This window comes from Malurus melanocephalus, unplaced genomic scaffold, assembly GCF_030028575.1.
Source record: "Malurus melanocephalus ecotype Western Australia unplaced genomic scaffold, MMel_1.1 scaffold_193, whole genome shotgun sequence".
NCBI classification, from domain to species: Eukaryota; Metazoa; Chordata; class Aves; order Passeriformes; family Maluridae; genus Malurus; species Malurus melanocephalus.
In genome coordinates, this window is record NW_026623425.1 from 1038194 (window position 1) to 1060279 (window position 22086).

At 48.5% G+C, this 22086-nt stretch overlaps 1 protein-coding gene across 3 annotated transcripts in view; it reads left to right on the forward strand.

Moving 5' to 3' along the window:
• The first annotated feature begins 3349 nt into the window (after positions 1-3349).
• Positions 3350-22086, forward strand: part of RAD51D (RAD51 paralog D) — a 36111-nt gene continuing 17374 nt past the window's right edge. The window contains exons 1-13 of one of the 3 annotated variants that reach the window (XM_057373340.1): positions 3350-3430; positions 3833-3949; positions 4538-4599; positions 4750-4868; positions 5080-5161; positions 5249-5383; positions 5790-5885; positions 6058-6148; positions 6817-6887; positions 8206-8373; positions 9015-9951; positions 10504-10684; positions 15698-15769. In XM_057373340.1, the coding sequence (XP_057229323.1) occupies positions 3868-3949; positions 4538-4599; positions 4750-4868; positions 5080-5161; positions 5249-5383; positions 5790-5885; positions 6058-6148; positions 6817-6887; positions 8206-8373; positions 9015-9098 (990 nt within the window). In that variant the 5' untranslated portion in view covers positions 3350-3430; positions 3833-3867 and the 3' untranslated portion in view covers positions 9099-9951; positions 10504-10684; positions 15698-15769. Of the gene's footprint in view, positions 3431-3832; positions 3950-4537; positions 4600-4749; positions 4869-5079; positions 5162-5248; positions 5384-5789; positions 5886-6057; positions 6149-6816; positions 6888-8205; positions 8374-9014; positions 9952-10503; positions 10685-11919; positions 12033-15697; positions 15773-22086 lie in introns of those variants that run through there. The other 2 variants (XM_057373338.1, XM_057373339.1) reach the window with 2 other exon arrangements.

The following is a 22086-nucleotide window of genomic DNA, read 5'->3' on the forward strand; positions in this document are numbered from 1 at the left end:
TGAGCCTATTTATCCCCCTACATTGTCACAAGCTTCCACCAACAATCCACTGGTGTAACCCAGAGCAAGGATTTCCCACCCCTGTGGAGTGAATCCAGGACCATTCCCTGGGAATTTACCTTCTCCTGAATGTTGGCTCCCAGTCGCCTCAGGGTCTCCTGGAAGTTTTTGTTGCGGGGTTCAAGGGTGGCACATTTCTGAGCATCTTTGAACGCTTGGTCCAACTTGCCCAGTTTTTCCAGGGCTTGGCTGCGCCGGTACAAGGCTTTAATATCCGAAGCATTGATGTCAATAGCTGGGGAAAAGATCCAAAACACCAGGCATCAGAGCTTGCTGCTTGGAACTGGCCTGTGCAAACTGTGATTTGCTTTGTTATTAGCATCAATCAGTGCCTGATTAGCACTGATTGTACCAGCACAGCAAATTGCTACAACGTCATTTGAACCTCCAGGAATTCTCTTGTGGCCTCAGCACTTGGGTGTTAGAGGACATCAAGGAATAAGGCCACAATGTCCCAAAAGAAGATGTCAGAGTGATGCCTAAATCCGGCTTACCTAAAACAGAGGCTGGACAAAATTCAGAGAATAAAAAGCAGTTCTATTTATTGAACGGCCTTCAGGCACATTCAGAGCAGTCCCAGCCCACCCAGGGGCTGCGCCCACAATGGACGATGGCTTATGGGTTTTTCACACTTTATAGATTTTGTCCATTTACACATGGGAGGGGGGGTGAATCCTCCAATTACAGCTTCAGGTAATGAATTCATTGACTCCAAGTTTGCTCCCCCCAATTCACTGTTGTTTGCATCTCTTGGGGCCTGGCACAGTGAGGTGTCCTTGAGTTTGGGGCCTGGAGAGGAATTGTTTTGTCTAAATTCAGAGAATAGTAGTTTAGCACTTGAGTCTGGAGTTATCCACTAAAGAATAACAGGATTACAGATACATGAAAAATATAAAAGCTAAAATCCTCTAAAGCATCAAGGGCAGGCTGAGCAAGTGTACCCAGCTTCCCTCAAAAAAGCCTCTTCCTTACCTCTAGATGCATCTGAGGCTGCCTTGGCATATTCCTCCTGTTAAACCAGGAAGGAGAGGTTTGTTAGCCATGGAATAGCAGGGCATGTCCCCATTTCTGATGGCCATTGGGATCTCTCTGTTCCCATTTCCCAACAGGACACCCCAGTGAAGCTCCAGCACAAGCCCAGAACATATAATTTCAGACCAGCTGGAAACACCCTATTCAATAAATGGACAAACCACCCAGTCCACAGCCAGTGAGTGCCCTTGGCTGCCTTCCTGCTCCTCTCCCCTTGAGCACTGCCCAGGTGAGGGGAGCTTTTCTCACCTTTTTGAGGAAACAGGCTGCCCTATTCCTGTACAGCACCGCCTGTAGTGTCTTATCCTTGTTCAGCTTTATGGCTTGAGAGTAGCTTTGAAGGGCTTTCTCGTAGTCACTGGCCTGAAAATATTTATTGCCCTCCTCTTTCAGCTGGATGGGATCCTCCATCTGGAGATCTTTGAAGGAAAAACATCAATTTGTGTTCCATTTTCAACTACCTGGGTTGCCTGCCTACTCCCCCAAGCTGAGTTCCACCATGAGACTGACAAATAATTAACACAAATTAATAAAAGAAGCTTACCAGGCTGAAGAGTTTTGAAAATGAAGACCTAAACTACTCTTCGAGGCTGTGGCTTCTCAGAAGCTTTTCCTCACCAGTGTAGATCCTTAGGAGTCAATTAATACAGGAAAGAAAAACAACAACAAGAAAAGGAATTAAAGAAATCTGCCAGCACTACAGAGAGTCGGTGCAGCTCAAGAAAGAGCTCACTTCCCACTCCAAGTTTGGGCAGGACCTGGCAGCTCCTGCTGCCTGTCAGTGTCACCTGTCACCACTGCCCGTCCCCTCCTCGTCCCCTCGTGCTTTATACGCCTGGGAGGGCTGGGAGCCAGGAACAGCTCAGGGGGGGGGCACCTGGCTGGAGCAGGCTGTGCCCCTGTGCAGCAAGAGGGAATCCTCTCCCACCTGCCAGGGCAAATCCCAGCTTCCCTCTGCCTGCAGAGCTGCACAGCGTGTGGGGAGCAGCAAGGGGGAGTTCATGCCAAAAAAGCCCATGGCTGGGATGGCTGACCCCTGTCACAGTGCTCAGACCCTTTTCCCATTCTATTTAAGGAAGCACGAGACAGCTGAGCCTTGGGGACAAGTGGCCCCAGGCCAGCAGCTGCAGCAGTGCCCAGCACCTTCCAGAATTCCCTGGGATGGAAAACTGACTGACACTCAGTGCTGCTGCCTCCTCCTTGCAGGGCCTTTGGGAGCCCTCCCACTGGAAATCCCAGCCATGCCTGGCACTGCCACCCACCCAACATGTGGTCATTCAGCAACACACGGACATGGACTAACACAGAGATGTGTACTGGAACATACTGGAACTGCTGTGATGGGTGGCTCAGTTTGAGTGACACCAGTGGACAGAGCAGTGCTGAACTCCAAGAGAACTGAGCCTTTCAATCCGCTCTGTTCCGCAGGAATCACAATCAGGAATTCTGCTTTGTGATTTATCTCCCTCAAACACAGGCCTTGCCTTCCCCAGTGTACCTGCAGCATCCCTGCTATGAGGCATAACAGGGAACTGGCAGAAGAATTTGGAAATACTGAGGAAAGCACAGACTGACCAAGACACTGACAGGAGGAAAAATATCATTGTCTTTAATGTCAAGGACAGCAGCTGTGGAAGGGGCAAGAGGTCTGCCTTGGACAGACTCGGTGCAGTGGTTTTTCTGGGATTCACGTGGATTGACACACCAGAAACCCCTTCCCACATGGCTTTAGGTACTGAGGAAGGCTCAACTGCCTTCATTTCAGTGCTCGTTGGATATAACACAGCCAGAACAAAGCCACATGGTCACAAGCGGCGGCACCGCAGGTGAACTGAGTTACAAATTCAAAGCGTGTTCGGTGCTGCTGATGCTAAGAGGGCAGGGCAGGCTCAGCAGCGAGTGCCGGGAGCCCTCTTCAGGCCTCGGCTGGGAAAGAAAAACAGAATAACAATAAATAACCCCCAAAAACAGCTTTTCCAGGAGAAATTCAAGCTCCCAAGGCAGTCACGTAGGGGCACATGGCTCCCCACACCTGTAGGGCAGCAAAGCCGCTCAGCCCTCCGTGCAYCTTCACTTTCCACCCTGCAGCATTGGCTGATGCGTCTGAACAAAGCCAGTACCGGGATTGTCACAGGATCCCGGCACKGTTTGGGTGGGAAGGGATCTTAGAGCTCCGCTGATCGCAGCGAGAGGCCGGGACAGGGAAAGGGGAGCGGGCTGGGACCGATGGGACGGGAAAGAGGAGCGGTCCCGGCCCTTTCCGCCGGTGGCAGGAAGCAGGAAGGGAGCGGGCAGGGGCCGCGGTGCCCCGGCCGCGGGGCTCCGGGTGTGGAGGGCGGTGGGTAACTCATTGTGGGGCTCTGCTGCAGGTGGCTCGGGAGGAGGGGTCCCTCTGCCCAGGGATAGGGTCCCCCTACCCGGGGATGGCGTTCCCCTGCCCAAGGATGGGGTCCCCCCAGCCCCCCGTGTTCCCCCACCCCAAGCAGCAGCCGCAGCGATGCCCCCGTGGCACGCCCCCCCTCCCCCCCCAGTAGGATTTTGGGCTCTTTGGCCCCAAAAGGGGATTAAACACCACCGTAATCACCCATCCCAAACACAGCTTGGGTGGCTTCTCCCAGCTCCTCCAGGGGCAGGCACTGTCCGTGGCTCAGTGCTGCGTTAAGGGATGGAGTTGATGATCTTAGATGTCTTTTCCAACCTTAATGATCCTATGAAATCCCTTCTCCCATCTTCTCTGCAGGTCTCTGCCCTTCTCCCTCCCCTGTGGCTGTGGACATGGTGGTCCTGCGGGCTGGGCTCTGCCCTGGTCTCACTGAAGAGATGATTCAGCTTCTGAGGGCCAATGGCATCAGGACGGGTAACGGGATGGCATTGGGGAACATCATCCCCTGTGTGTTTGGTGTACCRGTATCATCCCACATCCTGGGAGGATGATGATGTTGGAGTATCCTTCCATATCCTCCTTGCTGGATGTCCTCTCGGTCCCCCTGGGTGGATACAATGGGTCAGGACTTCTCCATAGGAGCAGGAGAGTTTAAGGACATGGTAGAGATCCCTGCAGAGGCTTATCGAGGATTGATCAATTATGGCTTTTTATGGTATTTCAGAAGGGTTTGTACAGTTTACCCTCTGAAAAATACCCAAGTCCTGTAAAGCTGCACCCTGGGCACCTCCTGCCCTTAGAGGGGAAGGAAAAGGTGGTGCTGGGCAGCTCTTGAGCAAAACAGAATTTATACCAGCTTCTCTCCCTGCTCTGTTTTTCAAGAAACAATTTGTTTTGTGATGGATGATGGGACCTTCTCAGAGGAGAAACTCTTCCACTCACAGTGTTGACAGCGGGCACTGATACTTTGCTTGTTGGTGGATGTTTTATCCAAGCTGTCTTCTGGTGTTTGTATTTGACCAGGCTTGGGTTCCAACCTCTTGTCCCTCATGTTATTTGCAGTGGTGGACTTTGTGTCTTCGGACCTGGAGGATGTTGCCAGGAAGTGCTCCCTGTCTTACAAGGTAAAAGGGATTGCTCCTAAGTCCTGGTCCATTAACCAGGAAGCTCAGAGCTGTTTGGCTCAAGGATGGCCTTGGCTGGGGGATATTCTGCAGCAGATGTTGGCCCTGGCCTTGCTCAGTCACATTTCCAGATGTGTCTTTGCCCCACAGGCGCTGGTTGCAGTCAGACGTGTTCTCTTGGCACAATTCTCTGCCTTCCCTGCCAATGGAGCAGATCTCTATGAGGAGCTCAAGAGCTCCACAGCCATCCTGCCCACTGGCAGCCCGAGGTGGGTACGTGGGTACCTCACCCCCCAGCTCTGCCCAGGGYTGGGCTCGCTGCACAAGGCTGTGGTTACCAACACAAGCTTTGAATTTCAGTCTCCAAACCATCCCCACACACTCCAGGGACAAACATCTGGGTATTGCAGCCTCCTGGTGCCATTCTGGCTGAAAGGGTGCTGATAATCCCACCTTGTCCTTGATAATCCCATCCTGTAGCCTGGACCAGCTGCTGGACTCGGGGCTGTACACGGGGGAGGTGACGGAGCTCATGGGGGCACCGGGCAGTGGCAAGACACAGGTGAGTGGGACAGAGGACAAGGGAGAGGACAGGTAAAGCGTAGATGGTGTCACAGGGACATGTGACACCCTGTCCCTGTTCCCCCAGGTGTGYCTGGGYATTGCAGCCAGYGTGTCTCTGGGCCTCAAGCAGCACGTCCTGTTTCTTGACTCCACGGGGGGTTTCACCGCCTCCCGTCTCTATCAGATGCTCAGAACCCAGACAGAGGATGAGGAAGAGCAGGCAAGTTCCCCTGGAGCTGCTCCCTCTGCTCTCTAAAACTCTCTTTGCTCTTGCCTGCTGAAAATCCCTGAGATGCTTTGTCCTTCCAACTCTGCCATGGGCTTTTTTGGGTCCAAGCCCTTCGTTCCATGGCCTGGTGGGTGCCATGCTCAGGATAGACACTGCTCTTGGTTGTTTTCCTTGGGAGAAGGGAGGGACTTCCTGGRGACCTCACTGAGCTCAATCCGTGTTCCTCCTTCCATGAGTGAAATAGGAAGAGTGGTTCTCATAGGRTGGAGGCAAATGTGGAAGAATAAGGGTCTCTGGCTCTGTGTCATGGTGGGAATGCAAAGAGCAGCTGGGGCAGGAGGAATGGGACAAATCCTGGGCAGAGTGAGGCTGTCACTGATGCCACTTTGTGCCACAGCTGGAGGCTCTGCAGCGGATCCAGGTGGTCCGTGTGTTCAACATCTATGAGCTGCTGAGTGCCCTGCAGGAGCTGCGGGATCGCCTCTCCCAGCAGGTAAGAGCGAGGTTCAGGGCCCCTCTGCCTTCCCCAGAGCTGCAGGGTTTTGTGTGCCTGACAGGTGCCTCCAGATTGCCTCATCCTGGGGGTGTTGAGGCCTCTGTGCAGCTCACAGCCTCCAAAAGTGCTGGATTTGTTACTCCATATCGCATGTGGTCCCTCCTTGCAGGTCGTGAGCTCTGTGGGACCTCTGAAAATGGTGGTGCTGGACTCGGTGTCRGCTGTGATTTACCCTCTGCTGGGAGGCAGGCAGTCAGAGGGTGAGTGCACCGTGTGTTCCAGGAGGCTGCTTCTCCTGAAGAGCTTCTCCCACCCTGGTGTGCTGTGCTTGGAGTCTGGGGCAGGGCAGATGTGGCTGTGACTGCTCCCAGCTCTTCCTTTGGGACTGGACCAAAGGGGAGTGTGTTTGCAGTGTTAGCTGCAAACCCATCCAGGGGAGGCACTGAACTCTTTATCCATAAATTAAAACCCCTCTCACTGTGTCACAGATACATCATGGCTGCTGGCACAGTTTGCAGAGCTCCTGAGGCTCTCTCTGTCACAAAGGACCATAAATCAGGAGTAAGGATACCAAGGAGGCCCCTCAAACACCTCCCAGAGGGTCCTGCACAGCTGGTGGCAGCCAGTGTTATCACAGGAGGTTCCCTCACAGCCGTGGGCTGTAGGAGATGAAGCTGTGATTTGGAGGAATGGGCCCTATACCTGCTAAATCAACCTGRCCAGCTTTGGGGCTCCTGATGCATTTGCAGCGTTTCTTGACCTTGGGGCTTTTACAACAGGAAAGGATGGGGAATGATCCAGTAAAGATGTCCATGAACATGAGCATTGGCACTAAACCCAGTGCACATACAAATGCAGATGTCAGCTGCTTCCAAGATTCACTTTGGCAGCTGATCCCCTGACAGCCAAATGCTTTGTCCCGCTCCAGGTTTGGCCCTCATGATGCAGCTCTCCAAGGAGCTGAAGACCCTGGCCAGGGAGTTCAGCCTTGCTGTTGTGGTGAGTGTTGCTGCACTTTGTCCCTCTTGTGCTGGTGTGTGCTGTGTCAAGGAGCCATGTGGAGGCTCTGGAGCCCCTGGGAGAGGGGAGCCCACTCCCAGCTAAGCAAGAGCCAGAGGCCTGAACCCCACTGACGCCTGAATCCAGGCTTACCTAAAACAGAGGCTGGACAAAATCAAGACAATAAAAAGCAGCTCTGTTTATTGCAGGGCCTTCAGGGCCATTCAGGGCAGTCCCAACCCACCCAGGGGCTGCACCCACAATGGACTATGGTTCATGGGTTTTTCACCCTTTATCAGTTTTGTCCATTTTGAGGCTGAATCCTCCAGTTTYAGCTGCAGCCAAAGAAGTTATTGACTACAAGTTGGCTCCCCCCAATTCTCTGTTGTTTTCATCTCTTGGGACCTGGCACAGTGAGGTGTCCTTGAGTTTGGGGCCTGCAGAGAAATTGTTTTGTCTAAAGTGGGAGAGCAGGAGCTCAGCACTGTCTGTGGAGTCTGGAGTTATCAACTAAAGAATTACAGGATTGCAGATAATGTGGAAAATAGAGCAACTAAAATCCTAAGGCATCACCACAGTGCCCTGCTCCCTGACTTCTCTGCAGATGTCCTGTTCCAAGCATGGAGCAAGACTTGGGCTCATGTGCTGTGTGCTGCCTCCTGTTCTTGCTGTCCTCAGCCAACACAGCATTCACTGGACTGAGCAAGGCAGAGTTAAGCACAGGGAGACTGMAAGGCTAGCTGTGTTTATTTTTGATATAACACCGTTCATTTAAGGGGCTGGCCAGCTTCCTGGGTCACCTCTGAGTCACCTTGCAGGAGCTGCAGGGCATTGCATCATCCCAAGGGAGCTGGAAGGGGTCCTCTCTCACCTTTCCCAGCCCTTGGACAAGCAATTGCATTTGTCAGTGCACCCAGACAGGTTGGTGGGACCACARTTGATGTGTCTGAACAGAGATGGCCACAACAGAAGCTGATGGTCTGCTGAGCATGGCACTGGAAAGAATTGAGACAGTCCTGCCCTTCATTCTGATAGMGTGACAAGGACAGCGTGTCTGGAGGGACACTTGGAAGCTCCAAGTTAAATTTTGTGGTGCCTTCAGCACCAACAGTGATGCAGCTTGCACRTAGGAATGAGCTCCCTGAGTACCTGACTGGGACAAGGGGATGGCAGAGGAGCTGAGGGAGGGCTCAGGATGGAGAAGGAAAAACCTTCCTGGAAGCATCAGCCTGGCCAGGATTTCTTGGTGACCCCCAGTGTTTCATTCCACCGAGTGTCACTGCATTTCCAGGCACTGCTAGGTCTGTTTGTGCTGCAGGTGACCAACCAGGTGACCAGGGATGGCAGCACTGGCCCACTGAAGCCAGCCCTTGGCCGCTCCTGGAGTTTCGTGCCCAGCACCCGGGTGCTGCTGGAGAGCAGAGAAGCCCCCTGGGRGAAAGCCACCACACAGCGTGTGGCTTCCCTGGCAAAGTCACCCCGGCAGGTGAGGCTCCCTGGATCCATCCCTTGGGAACRCAGCAGCAGCAGCATGGTGGGCCATGGCAGTGGGAGAGGAGTTCATGCAGCCTGGCTGGATGCTGCAGAAGAGGAGAGAATCTGTTCCCAACAGCCTGGGCTTGCATTTGTAGGCAGGATAAATGAGTGGCAGCACTGGCAATGCAGGTCGCTGTGTTCTGATGTTGGTCTCACTCTCCTGATGGTGTGTGGGCAGTGAGGATTCCCACAGAAGTGGTTCTGACACCTTCAAAGGTGACTTCAGCTTGAATCCTGCCTGTGCACAGCCAGCACTGCCTGAGTCTCCTGGCTCTGAGTCTCCTGGCTGTGAGCCTGCTCTGCTGCTCGATCCAAACAAATTTGGGTATGGTTGGTGGTGTGTTGGGCAGTGAAATGCATCCTGGGTGTGCTAAATAATGATGTGCCTGGGGATGTCTCAGAGYAAGGGTTCTTTGCTAAATTTCATTGTCTATTTGTATCCCTGCGCTCAGCAGACCCACTTAAAACGGGCACCAGCAGAAAGAAAGCCTTAGGGGCATGGAGCTGGGATTTTTGGCTCTGAGGCAGGTGATGGAGTGATGCAGAGTCCAAGCAGTGTGAGATTCAGCTTTGCTCTGTTCCTTCTTGCAGCCAACAGGGGTACAGGTGGARCTGGACATTGGAAATGGGGACGTGTTGGAGCCGAGCACGGTGACACCCACACAGGGACTTTGATGGGATGGAAAAGCAAATGTCATGAGGTCCAAGAGAGCTGCACAAAAGCAGGCAAGCACCAAAGGTTTTACAGACTGACTCCTGCAGCCCCGGGAAGGACCAAGATTAAAAATTTCATGTTCTTCTGCCCTGTGGGAAAACAGAGCAGGGGGTTCCCCGGAGATCTCCGTGCCCAGCAGATGCTGCTTGTCCTCACTCCCCAGAGCCAGCCCTGTCCTCAGGTGTTGTTTGGGACCAGCTGCTTTGTCCCTGCACAAATCCACAACTCCCTGTGGTGGTTTTGTTCCCCCCATGGTTTGCTGCCCTCTGCTCCTGGAGCTCTGCTCATCCTTGGGCCCAGGGTAGGCTTGGCTCAGAAATAAAAGAAAAAAGCTGTTTCACATTGCTGTGGTTGTTGAGAGCTGGAATTCAATTAATGACRGCTGCTCYGAAYTTAATTAAAATGTTGAGCTTTAGTGCCCAGCAGGACTGGGGTGGGACAGGCTGCTGATGAGCAGGGACATAATCAGATGCTTGATCTTCCCTTYTCCCCAGAGTATCACCAGGCCTGTGGGWACCTGCTGGTGTYTTTGGGGCACAGCTGGGCTGTGTAMAGGCTTGCTGATAAGTGATGGAGGTTCTGATCTRGATCAGCTGGGGCAGATGGGTCCTGGCTGGCACCAGCTGGCCCTGCTTGATGCTCAAGGACCTATTCAATTGCATGTGGTGATGTTTAAAATAATCTCTCCGTGCTCTACTGCTTTCCAGCTGCTCTTGGCAGCCTCCTGAGGAGAGAGGAGGCTGGGATGTGGTGTTTCCTCTTGATCCCAGATGCCTTAGACACCCTCAGCATAATAAGAGACCTCCTTGGCAGGTGAGGTGAGGCTAAAGCTTGCACTTTAGGGCTGCTGGGGTAGAATTGGGGGCTGGGACTGATTAGGGCATGCTTGTTAAACTAATAACACAGCAGCACAGYTCCTGGAGCCCTCTGTGGCTGTGCTTGGCACATTAAATATGTAATATTTACTGAAAACTTTAAAAATTGTGYATTTATTTGCATTTCTGGGCTCTTCAAGTCCAAGAGGGGAGGTTTGGCCCCAGGGATTGCAGCCTGGTTGACTGGGCTGAGGAGGAGGATGGTTTTCCTGTCTGATGGAGACCTGTGCTGACGTGGCTGGCACTTACAAGCAGGAATTTACCTTATTAACTAAGATCTTGTTAGTTAATTACCTGCTAGGTCCTCTCTTGGAGCTGTGGATATAGAGCTGCTACCCACAAATTTCAATTACTAATTTCTCTGCCTGAGGTTCTGTAGAGGAAGCAAAGCTCATGTGGGGGAGTGTAGAGCAGGAAAGAGCCAAATAGAAACCTCTGGGGTTATATTTGAACCAAGAGAACTTTCCAGATGTTTCCTTCCCCTAACCAGCAGGATGAGAAGAGGAACAACCCACTTTGAACCCTCATTAGGCTCAGCATGAGACCAGCCATGTATGCATCTTCCCTGTGATCCCTGAGGAATGACAGAAGAAATTCCACTCTTGCTCTCAGCCACCAGGGAGTCACGGGGTTGGTGATTCAACAGGGGCACTGCCAGTCTGTCAGGAAAGGTGATGCTGTGAAGYCTGTGCTCCTCCAAAGCCTCCCATCCCAGCTTTCATTGGCACAGTTGTGACTGGGGGGATTTTCTCCCTTGGCAATCAGTTAATTGCATCTGTGGCAGTCTTACACCCTTTTGGGAAACATCTGGTTTAGTTGGGGAGGGTGGTGTGATTTGAGGCCTGGCTGGGTTTGTGTGGCAGCTCCTCAGCTCCCAGGTGTGCTCTGAGGTCACAGGGATGGCCTGAATTTCTGGCTGTGTMGCTGCAGGGAAGGTGTCACTGTGGSTGCTGGTGATTGCACCGTGTGGGGGCAGCAGGAGGGTTCAGGTCATGGGAATCTATTACCCYGGCTGGAAAAACTCGACCTCCTACTCAAGCTCATTTACCTCAAATTTGCATAGTAAAATCAGGCTTAAGGTTTCTGACCTAAATATCCTCACTCTGCTTTTTCCCTCCATGCTCAGACTGGCACTCCTGTAGCCCCGCAAAGCCAAGCTCAGGATGTTCCTTCTCCCTGCCTCTTCCCCGTGCCCAAAACAACTGGAAAACTGCTGGAAAGGCTTGGAGCAGGGCAATGAAACCCATTCCAGGGCAGACAGGGATGCTCCCACTCCAAGCAGCAGGGATGCCTTTTGGCACTAAGAGTTTATTTGCCCTTGATATGTAAAAAATACACATCTAAGTGTGTGTTTACATGCATTGTGTGCATATATGTGTGTGTATATATGTGTAGGGATGTGTGTCTGTGACTGTGTCCACCTGGCTGCRTGTCTGTCCCTGCATGGCTATATCTTGGGATGAGAGGACAGGCATTTCAAGCTCTGCCAGGGGAGGTTCAGGTTAGACATTAAGAAGAAGAAAGGGTGATTAAACAGGGACGTGGGCTGCTCAGGGAGGTGGTGGAGTCACAAGATATGGAGGYGTTCAAGGAAAAACTGGACATGGCACTCAGTCTGGTTGATGAGGTGTTTTGCATCCTGATTGATTCTGTGACATGTCGGTGTATGTTTACAATGCTAAATAACCCCCTGCACACCAAGGAACACCCCCAGCGCACAGGGGACTCCACCGTGTCCCCTCTTTTTCCCACCTGCCCGGGGCGGGTCTCGAACCCGCGCTCTTCGGAACCGCCGCGGGCGGCGCTGCTCTCCCGTCCCSCTGGGGRCGCTGTTGAGTCCTCCSCGCCGCCAGGGGGCGGTGCTGCCCCGCCCGGCGCCCCTGGGGCCGCTCCGGCCGCCCGGCCCCGCGGGCAGTTGCCATAGCGCCGCCGCCGCCGAGCGCAGGCACTGGGACGGGACCGCCCGCTCCAGGCCTGCCGGTCCCGCCGCCACCCGGGACGCGGCTCCTCAGGGGGAAGGTGAGGCGGTTGGGGCGCTGCCGGTGTTGGAGCGGCTGTCGGGGCTTGGGGCTATGAGGGGGCTGCCAGGCTGGAGGGGTGTAGGGCGCTGAGGGGGCTGCCAGGTGKGAGGGTGTGTGTGGGGGTGTGAGGCCCCGGGGGAGCTGACAGAGTTTGGGGGTGTGGGGTACGGAGGCTGCCAGTTTTGGGGAGTGTTGGGAGTGTGTGAAGCTTCGGGGAGGCTGGCAGGGTTTTGGGGGGTGGAGCATTGAGGGAGCTGCCAGGTTTGGGGGTGTGGAGCATTGGGGTACTGAAGGGGCTGGCCGGTTTGGGGACGTGTATGAGGCTTTGGAAGCGCTGCCAGGATTTGGGGGGTGTCTGAGGCTTTCGGAGAGGCTGCCAGGGTTTGGGGTTGTGGGGCAGTGAGGGTGCTGCCGGGGTTTTTGTGTGAGGGGCAATGGGGCTGCCAAGGTAGAGCGGATGGGGTAAGGGGGGCCAGGTAAATGAGGCCGTGGAGTTGTCACTGAGGGTTATCCAGAGTCTGTGGGGTGAGGGAATGGCTCTGGATTGGAGWGTTGGCAAGTGTGGGGTTGCACAGGGCAGGAGGGGCTGCCAGGACTTGGTGGATGCAAGACTGGGGGAATGGGGCTGCTCAGATGGGGGCAGGTGGGGGTGGGCAGGGGCAGATGCCACACGTGGGTTTAGTTTTGGGGAAATAGGGTCATGGGGCTCCCTCACAGGATTTCTCTGATGGGGGGAGTGAGACTCTGGTGCAACTTCTCTTTCCTTGTTTAAAAAGTGGCAATGAACAACTGTTCCATCTCCGAGTTCTGCTCCCAGAGGCACTCTAGGGTTCAGTAGGTTATTCTGTTCAAATTGCTGTGAGAGCTGAGGAATTCTGGATAAGCACYAGCCTTCTGTAGGGCTCTCTGCTTAAATTATTGTCTCTGTGCATTTTAGTATGTCCAAAGTGTAATTTGGTGCCAAGGACCCAAGTTATTTCCTTCTCTGCTCAAAACTGGGGGTGTGGGGCAAAGCGAAAGCTTCCTTTGCTACAGAAAGCAAAAGTTGTTCAGCAAATAAAAGCACTCAAGTGTSCTTCCGAGCAGTTTGTTCCTGTAAGCAGGTCAAGGTGTTTCCCGTGGGGAAAGTATTGACTCATCCTCCGGTTTCTTAGCAGTTATTTCAGGGTCTGCAGGTTAATAAGTGTCAGCTCTGCAGTGAGAACCAGGTCCTGTCTGAGTCTTCTGAGAACAAAAGGCTGAACATGGACAGGCTCAGTGTTTGACCCTGTGATCACAAACCAGCTGAACTCCAGACAAAACTCACTCCAAAACCTWACGTGTTTTCCAACACTGCAAGGRCAGCTAGGCRTGCTTAGTCAAGTGTAACATTAAAGGCAGATAGGAATAGTTTAACTTTATGCTTCTTGGATTAAGCTGTGCTCAGGGTAATGTTTAATTGGCTGAGATGGAAGGGTTTTATTTCTGTCTTTTCATTCGAGCTCGCTTCCTCTTCTCTGACACAGCGTGTCTTCCGTGGGGAGCACGGGACATAACCTTGGATGTTGGTTTGGRAGAATTGTTTCACAGCAGTGCAGGGACTTGTGGCAGTTTTCTGTTCTTTTAACCTCATTATGGAATTGGTGAAGAATTTAGTGGTTCTACAAAAAGCTWTTTTAGCTTGCTGTATCATTAGGATGGGAAATGACAGGTGCATTATAAGTTGGCATTTTGTTGTGTTTACGCTGTGGTGGGTTGCATTTCAACACTYTGAAGCTCTGATTTTAAGATAGATGATCATTAAGGCATAGATCTGATTGCATAAACAAAAAGAGTTTTAACCCTTTGTCACCTCATTTTTTCAGAGCTGAGAAGTGGAGCAGGAAGCTGTGAGCTTTAAATGTTTCTTATAAATTTCAGGTTCTTGGGTCTACCTACCTCCCCCCATCACATACTGAATCTCCTTAACACATTTGTGCCCACGATGGTGGGGAGGGGGATCTTGTAGTCATTCTCTGTTTTTGGTGGTCTAACTGGGTCTAATGAACCAAAACAATCAACTTTGGCTGCTGTGTTTCCCATTCTGGACTGGTGATCCTGCTGGAGCACTCTGTGGCTGCACATCCACTCAGCTGTAGCAACTGACCTTTTAATTAAAGGCTGATTGCCTTGACAGTGGTGTTCATGGGTTAATGCTTAATTGCTCAAGTTTTTGCTGAATTGGATTAGTTTTAAAGCCATCATTTAAGCATTGTGTTTAATTGTAGGGTAGAAAAAGCAGGTGAAGCTCAGTCTTTTTCATTGTGAGGTACCATGTGATTTGGCTCCTAAAATGAGAGCTGGTTGCCATACTTTGCACCGAGAGTACAAAGGAATAATATATATGGATTTTTTGGGAGATTGTTGGTCACTAGCTGAGTTTATGACTGAGATCTGTCTTCTTCGCATCATCAGTTTTCTCTTTATTGTTGTTGACTTTAGTGTGGGTTTGTGTTGTTTTGTTTGTTTGTTAAATGGTGTCATTTTYACTTGTGCAACTTTGCACCCACAGTTTGTTGTTAATACCAGCTGAGGTTGTAAACTCTTCAATCARGCTGGAGCAGGAGCTGAGCTGAGCTGCCAGTGCTGTTATTAAACCTGTAGTTTGGACTTTGATCCAGTTTTTGCCTGGAAGGGTGGGAGCAGATTTGCATGGTGTGCTCTGTGTGCCTGCCTCTCCTCTGGCTCTCCTCGGCCAGGACAGAGGGGGCAGTGGAGCTGGGCAGGTTGTCTGACCCAGCATTGCAGTTTGTGTCTTCTGGTCAGGCCAGGTAAAATGCCCTCCTCACCTAGGGTGTGTTGGTTTCACTGTAATACATGTAGGAAAAATTGTGTTTAATTAGGGTTAGGTTATTTTCACATCCCTTAAGAGTGTGTTTTCATAGGATGTAGAATCAGAATGGACTGGGTTGGAAGGACCTAGTTCTAATTAAAGATCCCCTGGCTCCATCTCTTCTCTAAGCCCTCTAAGCCTTCTGACCAGTCCCGAGGGATACAGAGCCTGATCAGAAAATAAGAAATCAGGAAGTACATTGAACCAAGTACTTGTTCTTAACGAAACACATTGTGGGCAGAAGGGTAATGTGAGATGCAAAAAAATGTGCACACGTGTCCCATTTTTGGACACAGCTGTGTGTGACCTGCTGCTGAGCAGGGAGAGAGGGCCTCTGGGTACCTGCTAGTTAAAAGAAGGGAAATTGGTTATTCTCTCTAATCTGAGCTCTGACTACAGGCATAACCTGGCTTTAAATTACCTGGATATTTCTGGCATTTTGGGGTGGGCTGGAAGCTTGATTGAGCTCTCAGAAAAGTACAGCCAAAGCCCTGGTGAGTTCTGTGACACTGCTGTTCACTGCCTGTGCTTTGTGCTCTGCACTTCCATGTATTTACCTGATGCAAATGTTTCCCCAGCCCTCCTGGACTGCCCACTCCAAAATCCCAGCCTGACTCCTACTCCCAAAGTAATTCCAGTCATTAGCTTTGACAATTCCTCTCTGTGGTTTCCCCTCAAACCTGTTTCCCTGMCCTTCCCAGGCACTGTCCTTACAAGAAGCCAGGAGTTGGTAGTGTGAACTTCCCTCAGCTGGAATTCAGGGAGCAGAAAATGCTTTGCAAAGGTGAATAAGTGGAATCTCTGTTTCACAGATGGGGAGAATCCAGTCACTGCTGGGCTGATGTCAGGACCAGGACTCACCTGCAAAGGTTCCTAATCCCCTGCTGGTATGTGCCTCCAAAGTTGATTATTTAGTCTTCAAACAATGTTACAAGGTTAAAAAATGACCGTCTTCTTTAAGAAAACAATATCACTGTCAGATCAAGAATTCAAATTTCATAGTAGTTTTCCCYTTCTTTCTCAGCTGGTTTCCTCAGGGCTGAAAAGGCTCATTCTAACTTCTGAAAGGCCTTTTTGGCTTGTTAAATTTATGGTCCCATAAGGGACTTTCTTTAGAAAGATTTGTTGTTTTCTGAGATGCTGTTAATTCCTCTCAGTGTCTGCAAATTCTACAGCTTCTTCACATTAATTGCTCTTGAGGTTTTCAGTTTACTCAAAAATATTAATCAGGCTTCTTTATCTGATGCCCTCTGGTTCCTCTGCCAAATGGTCTCAAAATAGGAATTTCCACATTTTATTTCAGTGGAGGCTAAAATATTTGTTAAACATCAGTTTTTTTTTAATGCTGCCGCCTTTTTATTTATATTCAGAAGGTTGTGGGATGTGCTGATAAGAATATACTTAAGCATATGCTTTGAATCTTTTAGTTTAGGCTGATGTTAAGTGAGATTCTAAACTCATTAAATGTATTTAAATTTAAAATACTCTCTTTTGGGAGCAGCTTGTTGCGTGGTAACCTCTGCTGCAGAAGGTTCCTTTGGGCATTATATATTCTATATATACACATGGATAATTTCAAATTGGAGTGTCGTAAGTGGCATCATTGAATCCACAGCACTTGAGCTTTTATTGGTTTGGCTTTTTCCCAAATGAGTCAGGAACTGCATCCCACAGAATTCCAGACTGAAACTCACGTTATGCTACTTTTTATTGATGTCAAAATACCTTGCTCAGAAAAAAATGACTGCAGGCACCAGTGGATGGCTCCCAGGTGTCCTTCACCCAGARATTTGGCTTGCTGGAGTCACTCAGCTGAGTAATTCCTGTGTTTGAGGTCATCCTCCATGAGRCTGCATCATGCATTGATAAGTTTGCTTCCTTGAAAGTGTTGRTGTTTCCTAGGACTTTGTCTGAGCCATGATTACTTGGAAAACTGCAGAAAGGAGAGCTGTCCCTGGGCAGGGAAGGTGATAAGCAGCAGGTCTGTGCTCTGTTGTAGTTTGTGTTAAAATAACATGGCCAGGATGGAACCACAACTGGTATTGCAGCTCTGAGGCAGTGAGGAGTTTCTTCTCTGTGGGATTGCCTTTGAATTTGTTTTACATGTATCTTAAAAAGGAGCTTTTATTAATATCCTGGAATAGATTTTTTGTAGACACTTGAATTTGATAATCTGGAGGACAAACGGGCCTCTGGGTTCCCAAACAGTTTTAAAAGTGGMAAAATAATGGTTAAAAGAAGGGAAATCTCTATTTAGATTAACAAAATAACTTTTCTTATTGAAACCATGAACCTCTTCCTATATATGTGCCCAGCAGTCTGGGCTAGCAGCAGAGACGGATAGAATGTCAAGCTTKATAGATTGTTGGAGCTGGTTTTTGGTAGTTAAACAATAATGGAGCTGTTGTGTGCTCGCAGGGAAACACTGAGCTCTGTGTGCGGACTTCAGCCCAGAGAAAGTTCCAATTGTTCYGCAGAAGGGCGAGTTCTAAAATGCAGCATCTGTGGCTGGTGGCACAGCTGGCCAGATCCCTGGCTGTCTTGAGGCCGTTGCACAAGCATTGCAGGAGAGTTTGGAAACAGTTTATTTTTCAGATTCCAAGTAAAGCTTAGATTTCCAAGTCCCCTTTGACTGTATAATCCAAAAAGTAKAAATTGAAGCTGTTTTTTATGTAGGGGCTGTTCCATGCTCTCAGAGCTCAGGGCCCGGGTTCCTGCCAGTCAGGCAGAGGCTGATATTGCATAATCCATCCCTTATGTTTCTCAGATGSAGAGGCTTATCAGTTGTTGCAGGGGATCATGGAGCTCCTTGTCAGCTCAGCCAAACCTGGTGTGTCACTGTGCATCTTCTTGTGCAGAGGGCTCTGGGTAGGAGGAGTGAGACCTTTTTATGCAGAAGAGAAACAAGAGGGAGCTGAAGCATGAATTTAATAAAACAAAGCCCAAACTGTCCCCCTCCTTTTTGGCAAACTACTTTCTATTCCTGCTTTTATTTATACTATTTGTTACTCGCTCCTCTGACTGGAATACAAATCACAGATAGATTTTTGCAATGAAAGTACCCAAGTCAGGAATGTCACTCTGAGTGAAGGAATTCCTGGAAAGAATTGAAATACGTTGTTCAGCTCTGTGCTGGGCTTCAGGAGCTACTTGGAATGCCTACAAGGTGTGTACCAAGAGTGCAGCTGGAATTCCAAGCACCTGTAAATGACTGCTTGTGTATGGCAAAATAACACTTAGAAACAATGTGTTTGAAGCATTTCTATTTATCTACTGGCGCCTGCCTTCAGAGACACTTTAAATCTGCAAATAAYCTTATCTGATCACCCTGAACGGTGCTGATACCATCTCTGAACGCTGCCAGAGTGGGTGAAAACCTATTTCAGGGTTTAAACTGTGTGTTTTAGAGGTACGACACAACACATTTAATACAGTTTTGCCATTTTGGTCCCTTGGAACCCTTAACATTGCATGATTTCAGTTTGTTCAGCTCTTGCTGCGTTAGAGGCCATTTATATCAGGTTTTCAAACAATGTGTTCAACTGCATATAATGAAGCCTTTTCATACAACAGAATGTAGGCCAGAGCCCAGCCTGGTTCATGAAAGGCTTTACTTTGTCTAAGGGAAGTAAGATGATCGTTCTTGGAATGAGGCCTGTCTCCCTCAGTGCTGCTCTRCCCAAAGCCAAAGTCACTTGCTAAGACATTGTTCTGGAGGCCTGAGCTTGCTTTTTTACTTCTGGATGTGGCTCTTAATAATGTGAGCTAAAGCTTTGGTTGCTCTGGTAGGAATAAGAGATGCAGGCTTGACATTAAATCTAATATGTGGTGGTATTTCCTAAAAATTCCCCTGATTGAAAGTGTGAAGAAAAGGGTATGAGCTATTACTCTCCACTGTCCTTGACTGATCAGCCTTAATCCTTGATTATGGAGGAAATAGTCTAAACATATTAACCAAACCTTCTAAACTGCTAAATAAAAGAGTTTTTTAACAACATGCACAAAATATTTGAAATCTAAAATCCTTGATGTTCTCTTAACCAGCAGTTTGATAGCGTGCTGCCTCCTTCACACCTTATCTTGTCTCAAGTCCCAGAAATGTTTGTATTTTTGGTTTATTTGTTTTGTGGTGTTTTTTATTAACAGGGCTACATTTGTCGGTAACRCTTTTATTTTCAAGTTGAAATGCCTCTTTAAGTAAAAATAAGCTTTTGGAGCAATATTTTATTCTGCATGTTAGCCATAATTTTTGTTGTGAACTGGGAAAGTGTTCAAACACAAAAAACCCCAACTGGACTTGCATTGTCTCTTGCATTTGACTCAAACATGAATTTGGCCTTGAAATCATCTTGTTTTGTCCATTTTTTTTAATGTGGTTTGTTTCAATACAAAATTGTTAGAATGCTCTGCAGAAGTGCAAGGAGGTTGTTCACTCTCAGCATTTCTTCCCATAAGTGCCTCACTTTGATCTGTGTAGTTCTCTGAAAGTATTTAATGCCATTATGAATACAGTACTGCTTTAAAGAAATGAAATATTAACTTGATTCATTCCCTGATGGGGCATTACCTTTATTTTGCTTATGGAAAACTAAAGYGGTCCAGACTCACAGAGCGTCTGTAACAGAGTTGGAAACTGAAACCAAAAATCCTCACCCTGAATTGTCCCATATAATTTATTCCATTATTAACCTGAAAATAATTACCCAATGATATTTCTTGAAATTTAGATTTGTTTTAAATAAGAGTATCTGGCATCTGGTTTTGTTTGTGTAGCCAAAAATGGGTCAGTTTCTGCTGAACTATTGAACTGAGAAAAGTAAAGTTCAAAAGAGAAGAAAGGTCAYGTTGATGTTATCAGGCCAGTGGTGGAAAAGATTGTGTCACAGGGAACTTCTTACTGGCAGCAGTTGTGTCTGCTTGTGCTGAAATACCAGATAAGTTGTTGGTTTGGAATCTGGGGACCGAAGTGAAGATGTTTTGAGGTTTTATTTAAAAAATAAGTGTTCTCTGTTGTTAAAGGGGTATATGAAAGTAGAAGACAGTTTAATAGCTGTTCCCATCTTCATGATAGTTAATCTGGTTTTATTTTTCATGCCCCAGCACCAGGGTTTAGTCTAATATGAAAATCTTGTCTGTCATTTTATGATGCAAAAAGCCACCAGAATAGGGAAAAAAAAAGCTCCTCAGTTACAGAGAAGCAAAATGAAAATGTGAGGGTGTCTGTGTACTGCAAGGTTTGACAAAAAAGCCCCAACCAAAGGTGAACTTAAAAAAAAAAAAAACAAAACAAAACAACCAAAATGAAGTAGATTTATTGGTTTATAAACCTCAGTGATTTCTGGAGCACTGACTCAYGATGTGCGAATGTCTGGGCTTGCCAAAAGCCTGCACTGAAATGTGACCCTGTCGGCTTGGGCCATATATGGGAAATTTCCCCTCTGTGACAAAGGTAAGGAATCCAGGAGATGCAGGTCCCTGTCTGAAGCTTTCCTTACCTCCTGCCCYCTCAGTCTTTTGTAAAAATACATTCTCTGTAGGCTGGATCCCACTGTGATTCCATGTTCAGCACTTTCTGTTTGTTCCCATGAATTGGGCGGGTTTAGGTGAGTTCTGCCATCAAAGGATGCTCATCCTGCCTCTGTTGGTGCTTCACACAAGGGATTAAAAGGCTTGACAAAGAACTTGAATGTTCTGCCATAATATATGTGTAGAAATGTGGCAATAAAGGAGAATACTTTTTTTTGAAATCATGGCTTTAGTTCCCAGAGAGAATTGTTTACTTGAATGGTTTGTACTGGACATGTAGGTGAGTTCTTTGCAGAAACTCCTTGGGATGTGCCCCCTCAACTCTGTACCCAAAACCATGGGACCAGATGGCTGTTTGGTTTGTTCATGTTTCTGTTAGAATAAAGTCCAGATTTCAGGTTGTTTTGGATTTCTTAGTCCTTAATGTTCTGCAGAGATTGAGGCTGGAAGGAGAGAGGCACATCAGTCGAACAAGAATGGTGGTAAGGGAGCCAATTTAGAATCTTTCAGCCCTAGAAACAAACACTGCAGATGGTTGGAAATGGACTTTTCCACAACATMTGTCCCATGAATGCTGGAGAGAGTTCATGCTAGTCCTGCTGGCACACACTGGGTGGTAAGGCTTGAACTTTGCCTCAGTTTTTGAGCTCTACTCCAGGGCTGCATGTAAGCAATTCTGAATTTCAAATGCTTCCRTGCTAAATGGAGATTGGCGCAAAAATAATATTTGTGGAAACGCTTTAAAGAGTACAACTTCAAAGTCTCTCTCAAAGTTCCACCTGTATTAACTTCCTTCAGATGAGAGTGCGGTGTTTTCCCTCATCCACAGATAAGGTGACTAAACGGTAAATAAACTCACTTTTTTATTGCGTTATCTTTTGTTATCTCAGTAACAAAACCAGTCCTCAGGTTTGCATTCAACATCCTGAACCTTTTTTTAACTGCTGACTAATTCTGAAGTATTTCTGCAGTCTGGGAGGGCAGAGCTTCCCACACCGTGTTGGATGTGACGTCTATGCTGCTCTTTGTACGTGTGTGCTGAAGGAGATCTGCAGCTGCATTTTATTYTATTTCAGCACCTAGTTTGGATTTGAATTCAGATTAATTTGGAATAGGCATAGCTATGAAATGAGTCTGCAGTGTTTGTACTTGTTATGATGTGCCTCAGTTATATACATCCAGATCTGTTTCAGTCCAGCCAAATAAAAATTATCTTTTTTCAGGCTCCAGTTAAATAGGTTAGAGGTTGCCTGCCAGTCTGCAGAGCTGTGGTGCATCCAGTCCTACTGCACGTACACCTCTCCACAAATTCCGTGGGCTTTGGGTTGATTTTCTACCAACARCTCCTGGAATAAGGTAGAGAGAAGGGTGGGTTTGGCATGCAAGGAATTTTAAGACTATATTTTTATTTTAGGAGGATGAAATTTAGAAGTTTAGTGTTTAAAAATAAACTCAAAGCTTAGCATGACGAGTAATTTCCAGGATTTCCAACTGGTGTTTTAATTTATCAGCAAACACTCTCAATTCTGGGTTCCTGAGACACAGTGATAGCCATATCTGTGGAGCTTTAGTGCCAAATGCAATCCCAGTTTCAGGGAAACTTAATGGAATTCTGGCTGGTTCAATTCCACCTCCAGTTTGAGGAGCTCTGTCTGGGATGATGGACCTCTTTCAT